Raw genomic sequence first — 13,228 nt, 5'->3', positions numbered from 1 at the left:
ACAGATTTGTAAAAATATATAGCAAATTACAGCATCGCTGCATCCTTAGGGATTTGGGTACTTCACAACTTTTGGAAGTCTGCCGTCTTCAAAATAAGCATTATTTTCTTCCAAGAGATTTAGGCATTGGACTAGGAATTTGAGAAGCTTGTGTTGGATGTGTACATCTTTGTACTGGTAGCAGTGTGATACAACCAGGCATGGTCGGATACGTCAGATGAGGATCTTAGCTGGACAGCACGAGCTGAAGGCCAACGCTTGCACATGTCTCGCAGGCACTGACACAGCTGCTGTCGAGGTCTGTGCACTACTTGGCATGTGCAACTGTACTAAGAGGCCACACTCAGAGGCCTTCCTGGAAAGCTTAGAGCTGTGATGTGTCCCTGTTCACTGGATGCTGTGCAGGTGAGTGCCTGTGTCCCTTCTCGCTAAAGGAGTTTCCTTTTGGATTAGAATGAACTCAAATCAACCCCACTCAGTTTCACATGAAAACAGTACGAAGGCTAAAGCTTCATACCACCTTTTTCTCGAGAAAGTGTTTTGGTTTTCCTTGAAGCATCTATAAATGCAGACTATACTTTTCTGGGGAATTTGACTGGAAATTCAAGTTCAGAGTAAAATGCGGAACTGTCAGGATCTCTGATTTCATTATGAACATTTCACACGGCTATAGACATAATCATAAGTTATTATGTCTAGCCACATAAATATTTTTACTTCTATAGGGTAGTTGTTTCCTTCACTTTCTGGAATGAACTGCTCTCATACATACTGTGGCAGCGTTAACTGGTATGCTTCATCCTAGAGAGAACTGCTTATAAGTGACTAACAAATGCCATTGCATGGTATATAAGGGTCTTCAGAAAACTGAGATAGTTGGCAATTGAGTGATTCTTTGCTGTGAGAATTTGGAAAGAAGGCATTCTTCTTGGCTTCCTCTCCCTATGGAGATAATTATATTTCAGAAAAGATGGTAATCTTTCTTCTATTATCAATTGAAACAAAGAGAAAAAACAATTACACTTTTGGAAAAATTATCTAGGAATATCCTTAAAAGGATCTGTCATATCTTCAAAAGCTTTGCCTTGAGTGGATCACTTCACATTTTTGCCCTGCTGTGTTATGTTCTCTCTTGCTTTGACTAATGAATAACTTCAGTGCAGTAATGTAAGTAATGAGAATAATATGAATTGAGGTATACATGTTCAGAAGAATCAACAAGGTGATGTTATTGCTAAGGCATATAACTGATGTAGGTTTCATGGTTAGTTCAGTGATGTTTCCAAGATGCCTGGATAAAAAAGCAAGACTTAAAATTTTGTGTTTCTTAGATATCAAGGACATTGTTATAACAAAAATTACTCCAGATTTCTGAACCATAAAATGGGAATATAATAATGAATTAAGAAATTATTACATGTGCAGAAAACTTGTGTAAAAGTAACTATAAGATGAAGCAGAGAGAGTTGCAGCTTTGGGACAAAAAGACAACCTAAGGGCTGTTCTTGGCTCTTAGATGTTCAAATGTACTCACCTTAAACATGAAACTTTTTACTGTTGAATTTGAGACTGATACTCCATTGCTCAAAATGAAAGCATGTCATGTTAGACGTTAAGTTTGCACAAAAAACTAAAGGAAGAGTTGGAATGAAGTTGGGCCTGGGCAGAAGGGAGGGTTGGGTGGGGGTGTTTAGTTTTTGTCTTTTTTTATTACCATCTAAATCTATTTTACTGGGCAATAAATTAATTTTCCCCAAATCAAGTCCATTTTACCTGCATCAGTACCTCATAACTGGTCTTCTTGTCTTTATCTCAACCCATAGGCTTTTCTATATTCTTTTTTTTACCCTTTTCAGGAGGAGGAGTATAGGAGTGTCTGGGTGGGCATCCAGTACATGGCTAAGGTCAAGTCACTAGAGTTATGAAGCATTGAATTTGTCAGCTGAACATTGTGGCTTTGTCTTGCCAGTGTGTAACTCTTTAGCATGACTAAGTAAGCCTGTGATTTTTGTTAGTGACAGCAGTAGCTAGCAGCATCCACCTTACCTCTGTATGTTGGTCATGTTCATGAGATGAAACAAGAGGAGACTTTCTTCCACAGGAGGTCTGAGTTCTGGGTGCTCTGAAGCTCACTGCTTTCTTTCTGGAATTGTGTGGGGCTGGGCCTATCGCAGTCTGGCCTGGTCTGGGAGAACATAATTTCGTTTCGGATGCTTTAGTAACGAGCAGCTAGATGTGAAAGTCTTGGAGAGTGGGAGAGACAACTGTGACGTGGGATGGGGATGTGTGACTTCTGCCATCTTGTGCTTAAGAGAAATTGTGAAGGGGGTTTGGGAGTGTCTTTGGTGGTGTGTCAGGACAGGAGATTGGTTGTGGCACCAGCTTCTCTGTGATTAAGTTTGCAGCATGATTCTCAAAATGTATGGCTGGCCAAATTAAAAAACTTGACTACAACACCATAGCCTAGATACAAAACCTTCTTGTGGATAGGAGCTAAATGTCATAATAGTATGATTCTTAATTAAATAAACACCACAGGATTCTGGAATAGAGGGTGGGGAATGTTGTACCAGGATGAGACAACAAAGTTTTGGGATTTTTTTCTTCCTCTAAAGTAACAGAAGACAATTTGATTAAAAGTTGCAACAGAAAGTCATCTTCATGAAGAAAATGCCAGTTATGGTTGCAGTGGTGCTGTACTGAAAATGTAGTTTTTTTAGGAGAGGGGAGAGCCTCGTTATTAAACTGATTGCCATAGCTTCTCAGAAGCAGAGCTTGTAAGCCTGAAAGCTTATCAGTCTTCTCTAACAACTATTCTAATAACAGTTGCCCATACGGCCCTGGGTATGATTTGTGTTTTTAATTAATGTTTCAAGGGAATAAATGTCCAAAAGTGATTAGTGACAGGCTCCAGCGGATGGCACTGAGAAAAAGAGAGCTTGATCTCTTTTAGGATGAGTTATCCAAGAGAACAGATGTTTTGGTACGGTTAGGCAGTGTTCGATTTGATTATATGCCCAATTTAGGATCTACATCTGCTATTTGTTTTACCTAGGTGGGTAACGAGTCCACCAGGTGGATTGAGGTGGGAGAATAGAGAAGGAAGGAATGTCATATGAATTTATGTAACATTCACCTGGGCTGGTTTGGAGGCTGGAAGTTAGCTACCACAGTTGATGAAGAGAATTAAGTGAGCCAGGAGGGGACTGTGGCCTGAAAAAATTAATTGACTCAATACATCATATCAGCAATCTCATGAGTAAGATTAACTGATGACATTAACTGATGACGTCTCATGAGTGTCATCAGTGAATGTGGGGCACTGGAGCAGCCTGGCCTCACTCATGTGTGGATACTCCATCTGCTTGTCTGACCCTACAGGCTCCTGGGAGAGCTCAATTCACACCTCCAGCCCCTGTGAGAATGAGTCAAGCACCTTTGCTTTAGGTGACAGCCCACGGTATGCAAACCTTGGCAGTTGCATCCTATTTGCTGCATGGCTCTGAACATACTGTAGTGCAAACATTGCTTATGGCTGGAGAGTGCAGTTTGGAAAGATCAGCTCTCTGGGCAACTTGGATGTAGACTGGATCTACTCGGCAGTGGCTCCCCATGATGTATCACACAATGTACTTCCAGTTATAAATGCAGAAGGGATCAGATAGTTTGGAAAGAATCTACTCCTGTGATTATTGTTACTGTGAATTATGAATGACCCACAAGCCAGGGCTGTTCACAGCCAGAGCATTTACTCTCCAGGCCAGCACTCGAAAGGCTGCTTCTAAGAAATAAGATTTTTAGAGAACAAAAGGGGAAGCAAATGCTGTGAAAATTTAGTTAAATGTAAATGTGTTAAATGGTACATGAACTAGTCAGGTTTTCATGATTTATCAGTTTTAAACTTCAAAGGCTCTGGTTAGCTTGCATTTTTAAAACTAATGAGTTTATCACAGCCAGTGGGGAAAAATAGTTCAAGTATATCAGCTGTAAATTGGTACAAAGCACTAAAAGGGACATTAGCCTCTAATCAGATTCTAACAGTTCATTAAACCTGCCTTTCCTCGGTGGCGCTTTGTCTTCCCCCTCCTCCTGCCTGTGCCTCCTGTGTAAGCTGGCCTGTCCCTATGCTCAGGCGGGTAAGACTTCCTGAGGGACATGATGCACTATCAGCTCATTCTTCTTTGTGAGCTAAACAGCCTAAGGGATGCTTGATGATAGTGTATTCCTGATCTTGCTGTAACATTCATCTGTGCTGCCTATAAATCAAGAGAGAAGAGGGACCTCTCTACTTGCAGAATAGGCACTGGAAGAGCAAGGAATATCATGCTAGCTCCTCCTCTTTCTCCACCCCAAACCACATCCAAAGCGGTGGAGCTCAGTGGCACCTGAGGTCTGCTGCTGCTAGGTAAACAGGGTACTACCCTAGCTGGGAAGAGGGATGTAAAGCCTGGAACAATATCATCCAGCTGCTTTGTTGCATTGGAGTACCTCCTGCTCTTCCTCTACCTCACGCCTCAAATGCTGAATAAAGATCAAGGTGTGAAAAATAATTTGTTCAAAAGACACAGGAAGAACTTTTTTCTTTTTCTACTTCCTGTTGTGTCAAGCTTAAGAAATACAGTAGATACACTGCAGTGACATAGCATGGACTGTGACATCTCAGTAGCTTGACTGGTCTGCATTCACATGTTTTAATGCAGAAGTGTTCTGCTGAAAATTCCTTGTTTGGTCTGAAATTTTATAACTTAGGTGTTTAGAGCTTATATGAACTATCTAAATCTCCTTTTAAAGGGAAAATAGAGATTGTATTTTCTGTTGCATTTTCTTATCTTCGTCACCATCAAGTTCCTGCCTGCCCTGTGTTATCAAACCTCAGCTCTGTGTGCTGTAACACACAGGGTTCAAAGTGAGGGCAACAGGGACTTTAAGCAGATTGTTTGCTCTGCTCGTGGCACCATTTTGGAGCATGGGTGTGCCAGTTTCCCTGCTTTCCAACATATTATTTAAATTACAATGAAGTAAAGGAGTATGCAAAAACATGCAGAAACAGTTGCTGCAGTATTTATATCTCAGAAAATGAAGGTCCTGAGATGAGTTGTATCAATTGGAAAAATGAAAATGTTTAAAGAAATTTTAGGTTTTAAAATGTGTGTTTGGAAGCTCCATTAGGACAAGCCATTTTTTAAAAAATTCCTCTGAAGCAGTCATGACAAGAAACAGGGCTGTGAACATATTCCTTATGAATAACAGCACCCCACAGTGCTGAACAGATCTGCTGTCCATGAAACACAGGGAAAGTGTTTATTTCATTACAGTGCAGTTATTGAGGACCACGAGGTAACAGAGCAGAGGTGAGTTTCCAGTCTTGAGTGCTGCCTTCCAGACAGGGCTGCAGATAAATAACTGACTGTGAATTGAGTCACTTATAAGTGATATGTGCTCTAGTTTCGATATTTGAAAAATAGCTGTGATGTCTCTGTGTTGCTGTACCAGTAACCAAGGTGTCTGGATTTGTAAGGTCAGATTCTAGCTTGAGGGATAAAATGGCTTTTATTCTCTCAGTGTTCTCCAAACTAAATGGCAGCTGAAGGCACTAGCTTTGAAACACCAGCCTTGAGCCTTGGCTCAAATGGAAAATTGACTCAGGTTGAGGTAGTGTTTGAACTAAAAGCACAAGAGGTTGTTTTTTATGTCTCCATAAACTGCTCCAGCAACATCAGGATGAGTGTTTCACAGTGGGAATGTTGATGCAGGGAAGCAAGTTCTGCAAATCTTTCTTTAGCTTGAAGCTTCTAGCATATATTGCCCACTACTACATGGACAATGCATGTTTTTAACATGCTTTTTTCCTCACTTGTGTCAGAGGGGAATGTGTCGAGATTTTAATTGACAAATGCTTATGACTTTGCAAGACAATGAATGATAAGAAAACTGAGAAGTTGTAAATGTGTGTTAATTTATAGTGTGTGGGTATACAGGCCTTCACTTCTCTGAATTCATGCGTTTGCTTTCTCTAAGTAAAACAGAAGTACAAAGGTTTTGATTGAAATCAACTATACCTAAGTATACTGCAAAAGAACTGTAGCTAATTGGCATCAATGCTTTCCTTTCCAGTTCTAAAGCAAGGAATTGTATACATTGCCCCTCTGTGATTAATTTCAAATTGCAAAATAGTAGTTGGAGATTATTTTTCCTTGTTGCTTACAAAGACTGAGTTCTTATTTAAGAATAACTAAAGTATAATGTACTGTTTCAACTGAAGTATTAATTTGGCAGCTACTCCTTGCAATTACTATCGTATCTTCGTTAACTTCATTTCTGCTAAAAGACACTTCTTGTACAATATCATAGAACTTAAACCAGTGAATTAAAACAAGGCTTTTTTTTTCATCTTTTGTTTTTATTAACCTTGTCCTTTCTTGCCTTAGGACATCAACGCCCTCGAGAACAGAATGTTAATGCTTGATGGGATGCCGGCAGTCAGAGTCAAAACAGAGCTGCTGGAATCCGAGCAAGGGGTAAGCGGAGGTTTGTGTGGCCTCAATCTGGTGACCCTTCCCTGGCTTCTCTGTGTCCCTCCCATTTTCTTCTCTGTGTTTTTCTTTATTTTCCACTGTTCTGGTGCTTATTTTCTTGGGCCTTTTACTGGTGAACATTTAGTACGTTCTACTGGGAGCGCAAAACAAAACTCTGCAAAAGACTTACTGAAATTATCTGGGATAGCTGAGATACTGTTGGTGTAATTTTGCAACTCTAAAAAAATGCAGTTTTAAATCAATAGGCAAAAAGAATGGATTAAGGTAAAGAAGACAAATTCATATGTCTGGGAAGCACATATACATATATTTGGTATTCTGTCTTCCTGGGATATTTGCCTTACTGTGACTGTTTCATCCTTTATATGCTTGTCTTGTTCTGTTTTCTGTTTGTGCAAACATGCTCCCTTTCTGGTGGAATACACTTGTTTATGGTTAAGATAAGAGGACCGGATGCTTCAGATAGTTAAAGCTGGTATCATGCTGAACACATGGCAGTTCATGAACAGGATTTTGAAATTGTTTTAAAAAACTTGGCATTGAAATGATAGCTTTTAGGAAAATGGAAGGGTATTTTACTGCATATGTGCTAATAATTACATCAGTGATTGTAGATTACTGTGAGGGAGTCTGTATTTAGTGGATTTTGTGTTATCATGAAACTTTGTTTCCTCATGTAGATCTTACATTATCCAAAAGAATCCAAGCCACCTTACTGCTCTGAAGACAGATACCTGCAACAAGCAGCCTCATAGAGGCAGCAATGCTATTGCCATGTAGGGGTGGGATTTTGCCTCCTTATTGTTAGATGGCTTTTTCCTTTCCTGCTATTTTCTCAATTATTTAATTTAGAATTTAAATGATATGAAAGAGAGGGAATGAAGTTTCAGGATGACTTAATTTGAAACACTTGCAAGGAAATACCAGTTACTCAGGATGAGTTTGAGTGAAAAAAAACTTGACATTTAATAGAGCTTTTGCTCACCTCTCTGCCTTCTTGAGAGCAAATACCCTTAGAAGATACTTTAATACAGTGTAGTTAAAAATTGAACTATTGTAGGAGTCATGATGATGAAAAGACAGATCCATTAGAGGTAATTTTTAATACTTTCTGGATGCTTTGCATTATGTCTTTGTATGTAATGAAAATGTCTCTCTATATTGTTCAGAAGACAAAAGTTGCATTGGTACTTGCCTTTGTTTAGTTTTAAATAAATTATATGCATGATGCATATTGCTGGATTGATTATGAAGAATACTTTGTTTAGCAAAGTGTGATTTGATTCTGGAAGACCTACTTGGTTTCTTAGGAACTGGAAGGAAATGAATGATTTATATAGTTTATTAATTTCCTTAAGAGTTTTTGAATAAAATTTTATGGACTTCTGTATAAGCAGAAAATGATGTCACTTTTTTTCTTTTCCAGTGACTGAGCTGTTGGACAAAGAGCTCTGTTTGATTTGGGATTTTATGCACTTTGGTACTAATTAAGTAGTGTCTGGTCAAGAGTCTCTGGCACCTTTATGACTCTTCATTAGGGAACAATCAATAAATGCAAAATGAATTCTCCAGTTCACTAACAGAGGAGCTGGCCATTAGCATGGCAATTTTCCAGCAAAGAGCTTAAATGCTGAAGAGAAAGCTGGTTGAAACAGATGTTTAGCATGTGCTTTGGAGACTGTTTTGAATATGTAGATGTTGGTAGACATAACAGGGACAAGTGTTTGAAAGATGTGATTACCAAAAGCAGCACGTGGAGCTGTTTGGGAAGATGAATATCATAACTGGGAAGCATGGAGTGGGAACTAAAGTGTGATCCAAGTAGTATGCATTTGAAATTGTGGTGTCTGTCTGTGTTGTTACAGTGCCCAAAGTCCCTAGAGTTGCACTTCCATCGCAGCACGTGTGTGCAGGGAGATGTGATTTCTACTTAAAAAATTAGCTAACTAAGGCATTTTGAGTCTTCGGAATGTAGTGGCCAAAGCTTCATTGCTTAGGATGCTGAACACTAGGTAAGACTAGGAAAACTTCTCCAAAACCTGTAGGAAGACATCTCGTTTTCTTGTGGTTCCTGCTGGGTGTCTGCTGTCGGCCCTAGGTTTGCTGCAAGAGCAAAAGTGAGACATGGCTTAAGGGTTATGAAAAAAACGTTCATCATGAAGGCTGTGTCAGTTGTGGAGGAGTGAAACCAACAGGGTCTGGAGCAGCAGTGGCCCTCAGTCAGGGTGATGAGTCCTGAGATATCAGACCAGAGAGCACAGAGTTGCCATACCTGCCTAATGAGACTTTGGATGAGCTGGGATACTGTTGTCTGAGAAGGGCTACAGGATTGCTTTGAATTGTCTCCTGTTAAAGTCTGAGCCCATATTTCAAATAACCTCTTCTTGATTTTAAAATTGATCATGGTTAAGAACCCCCCACAGCTATGCTAGTAATTAGCAGTGCTTGTGAAAGCATACACCTCATTTTTAATCTGAATTTATCCAGCATCAGCTTCCAGTCCTTTCCAGTGGCAACAGAAGAATTGCCCCGTGGTGCTGTGTGGGGATCTCACTTAGCCCTTTTGGGACCAGACTGTACAATGTGTGGTGAGGTGAGAGGGGTTGATCTTCAGATTGCTGTTTCAGTGTGGGAGGCTGCCACATGCAATAGCTAAGCAACCTGGTCTTGCTGGGTCCTCTGTGTTAATTGTGAGTGGTGTTTACTAGGCAATTACTGCAAAACTTTATTGAAATTAAGATGAAATTGATTCTGGATTACAGTGATAAGTTCTTGTTTCTTGTAGGGATATTGAACACTTTCCAGCAATGGAACTGGTGAAGGGTCTGGAGAGTAAGTCATGTGAGGAACAGCTGAGGGAACTATGGTTGTTTAGCCTGGACAGGAGCTTGTAGCAAGGTGGGGGTCAGTCTCTTCTCCCAGGCAACTAGCAAGAGAATGAGGTTCAGGTTGGATATCAGGAAGAATTTCTTCACTGAAAGAGTTGTCAAACATTGGAACAGACTGCCCAGGGAAGTGATGGAGTCACCATCCCTGGAAGTGTTCAAGAAGTGACTGGACTTAGTGCTGTGTTCTAGTTGACAAGGTGGTGATTGATCAAAGGTTGAACTTGAAGGTCTCTTCCAACCTCACTGATGAGAGAGCAGCCAGCAGAAGAGGGTCTAATCCCACCCTGGGCAGTTATTGTATGGAGGCAAGCTTGTGTGCCTGGAGGGACGTCAGGCTAGTGCTGGGTCAGATCCCACTCAGGTGCCAGTGCATCTCATTGCCTTTGTGTTCCTGCATTGTTTTGTGCATTACTGCTCTTGGCGAGGCAGAGGTCTGGAGATTTTCTCAGGAGCTGCTTGATACCAGCACTGGATTACTGAAAAACAGTAGGAGCCAAAGGAAGCTGTGTGATTCTGAGTTTGGCTTGAAGATCAGAAGGAGATGAGGGAAATTTCCTGTATCCCTGCTTCAAATGGGAATTGGTGTAATGATGTTATATGTAGGATGCTGGCTTGGTGGATTACTTCAGCATATGACATGATCTCAGGATTTGAGTCCATTTTTACTCGAAGGTTTCAATTATTTCATAAATCGATTAGTTTAATGAGTAGACAGTATGTGTTTATCCTTGGACTTTATTAAAAGCCTTTTTTTGAAATTCATGTGGCTCCTTATAGTTTGAGAACTAGTAAAACCCCTCAACCTCTTGACTCTGGGAGTAGAAAATACCCCCATTTAGCAATCTTGGTAAAGTGAACAGTGGTCACTGCAGTAACTTGACAACATAGAAATAAAACAAACTCACAAAGAAGGAGCATTCAATTTCCTTTTACACCTACTCCACCAAAATGGAAGTGCAATAGGAGGAAAAAACCAAGTTTATACAAACAATACCAGTTTTAACCTTAAGTTAGTTTTTCACATAATTTTTGTGACATAGAGCTGTGGTGCAATAGGCACCGTCTGGCCATGTACATTTCATTCATCAGAAATTCATTTTCCCTGTGCTGTTCTGAGTAACCTGGTCTTTACCAGGTATTGTGTCTTGACTATGTGTGGGGGTACTCAAAGTCACCCATGATGTAGGTGAGAACCAGGAAGGAGCAAATCATTGAGCAGATACTGGCATTTTATGCTGTGTTTGGATACCATGCAGGCAATCGATCCATTATATTCCTATGTTGTTTCTGGTTTTCCTATTGGAGACTCAAGTCTTTTTGCAAGAGAGGTTAAGTATAATGTAATGTTCTTCTCTACCGTCAGTGCATGACCTCCAGGATCTTTAACTTTCTTGTTAGATGTTTTATTTCATGCTTCATCTGTGTCTTTCACAATGTTTGGGTGCTCTGTGTCCAAACCTGGGCTGATTGCCCTGAAAAGTTTTAAAGAAATTTTCTTAAATAGTAGTATCTGAGTCCTTGCACTGCACAAGTGTTACATATGTAGCGCAAACAAAGGTAGATTTACAACGCAATACAGCAGAAAGAGTAAGTGAGCAAAGAAGGTGTAGGCCAGCTGAGGTTTTAGGATAGCCTTGGGAGAATGAAACTGTGTGAGCTACTCCCACTGCCAAGCAGCCCAGTCTCTAGCTGAGGCTGAAAGGAAATTGGAGCCGACATTTCAGCTGTGCCCCATGCCGCAGATCCTTGGAGCCTGTGACTAGAGAAGAGGTGGGCAGGACTCCAGAACTGCAGCCTGTGTCGATGCAGTGAAGACAAACCTTTACCAACCCAGATTTAAAAGACACTGAGTTCAGTTTAGATCATTGTGGGAGACTGGGATTTAGGCAGTCCATAAGGGAGATATGCCTTATGAGGTAGAGGTTACTAGGCAGATTTGGAACAAAAAAGTATTTACAAGGGTAATGGATTTTCTCTTTGCTTTAGAAAAAGTTAAAACAGTTCTGCATTGTTTTATCATTGCCAATTTAGAATAGTTTAATGATTTTTAGAAGGCCATCAGCATTAGCAAGAGCAGATGCTTATTTTTCCAGTGAACTACTGTCCTTAATTTTGCACAGGAGGTTTAATGCAGACTATTGTTTGGCGCTTCAAGAAGACACAGTGCTGCTTTAATGACTTTATCACAAATGAAAAAAAGACATTACATAAAAGATATCGCATTGCCCTTTAACAAGGCTTCGTTATTATCTCCCCTACTGTGGAACAGGAGCTGGCATTGCTAATAAATTGGTAGAATTACTTTAGAAATGTGAATTTGCTTATCATTTAATATCCTCCAGTGACCTACAGCTTTAGATCTTTTGGTCTGCAGTAAAATCTTTGTCTGTCAGTAACCGGCTTCAGAAAAGGACATGAAGAAGGTGGTCCCTCCCCATGAAGCTGGAGGTGGGGTACTTCATTCTTTGGCTGTGCCAAAAACTGTTACTTGCTGTAAAAAGGTACAGAGGCTGGATTAGTTTAAGTGGTAGTAGAGACTGGGCAGTGGATTTGTTAGCTGGTGGTTACTATCACGAAGTTAGGATGTGTGTGAAGTCTGAAAGTCTTGCTGGGCATTGCAGGGTGTGGCCCAGTTTCTAAAAAGTAGTAAATGTGTCTGACAGATGTGTGAAGTTTCATTTCCTCAAGTATTTTCTGAGTTGGGCCGTAAACGTTTGTTAAAAGAAAATATAAATGTAGGACTTAGGTCACACAATTAATCTTCAAATACAGAGAATAATGAACTGCTAATGTCCATCAGTCTCTTTGTTTTGAGATCTGCTGTCTCATCTCTTCCTGTGCCTGCATTTCGTCCTCTCAAATCATTACTGCAAAATTGTATATCCTACTATGAATTCTCTTCCTGATTCTGCTTGATCTGTCTCCATTCCAATCCCTTAACATGACTGAATTATGAAAAGAAATGGCTAAAATGACAAAACACTTGAACAAGGCAATATTGTTCTCTGTGTCTTTCATCTCTAGCCAAATTATCTTGTTGTCTTGTGTCTCAAGAATGCCATCTATCCTTTTCTTGTTATATGCATAAACATATTCTACCTCAGCCTGGGTAATAGTGACACAAATGTGCTTTATTTATAAGATTTCAAAAAATGTCTATTGAAATTCAGTTGAGAATAGTGTCAATAGCAAAGCTCGCTCCATGACTATATGGGGAACTACTTTGTGGTTATTCATTCAGCTTATGTACCTTCTTTGTAGTAGTAGAAGAAAGAGCACTTCTAGTATTTGCTGTTGGAGTTTGTGTGTCTCTGCTTCATTCAAATAATTTAGTTTATATTTTCTGAATTACTTAATGCTTAACAACTGATTTGGGGAAACAAACGGCATATGGACAGTGCATGTGCATCAATCTCTTCTGCAAAGAAAGCCCTTCTTACTTTATGTTGGTTTTCTTCATCTTACAATAGACAACACTCAGGGAGTGTGATAGAGGTGGTAGAAGCACAGCTGGTACAATTAATTAATTGCTTTACAATGTCATAAATGCAAGATAGTCTTCAGAAAGAGATCAAGGTCTGACCCCAAACCGACAAGGACATGATGTACACACCAAGCTGTGTGAGACATACCTGAGGATGTATAACTAAGCTATATTTCCCAAGCTTGGAAGGCTATGCATGTACCCAGAAGGGTGCACCACAGTTGGGCTAATTAAGTCAAGTGAAACTTCCACAAGCTGATAAATACTGTGGGTGCTGTTTCACGTTAAGTGGAAGCTTGCCTGCAGAATAAAAGGTACCC

At 40.1% G+C, this 13,228-nt stretch overlaps 1 protein-coding gene across 1 annotated transcript in view; it reads left to right on the top strand.

Moving 5' to 3' along the window:
* Nucleotides 1-13,228, top strand: part of KLF12 (Kruppel-like factor 12) — a gene marked incomplete at its 3' end in the record, with an annotated part of 160,066 nt that overhangs the window by 21,502 nt on the left and 125,336 nt on the right. The window contains exon 2 of the mRNA XM_009081099.1: nucleotides 6,429-6,518. Within this exon, the coding sequence (XP_009079347.1) occupies nucleotides 6,429-6,518 (90 nt within the window). The remainder of the gene's footprint in view (nucleotides 1-6,428; nucleotides 6,519-13,228) is intronic.

Source organism: Acanthisitta chloris, unplaced genomic scaffold (assembly GCF_000695815.1).
Source record: "Acanthisitta chloris isolate BGI_N310 unplaced genomic scaffold, ASM69581v1 scaffold6768, whole genome shotgun sequence".
NCBI lineage: Eukaryota > Metazoa > Chordata > Aves > Passeriformes > Acanthisittidae > Acanthisitta > Acanthisitta chloris.
This window is presented reverse-complemented; position numbering and strand designations above follow the sequence as displayed.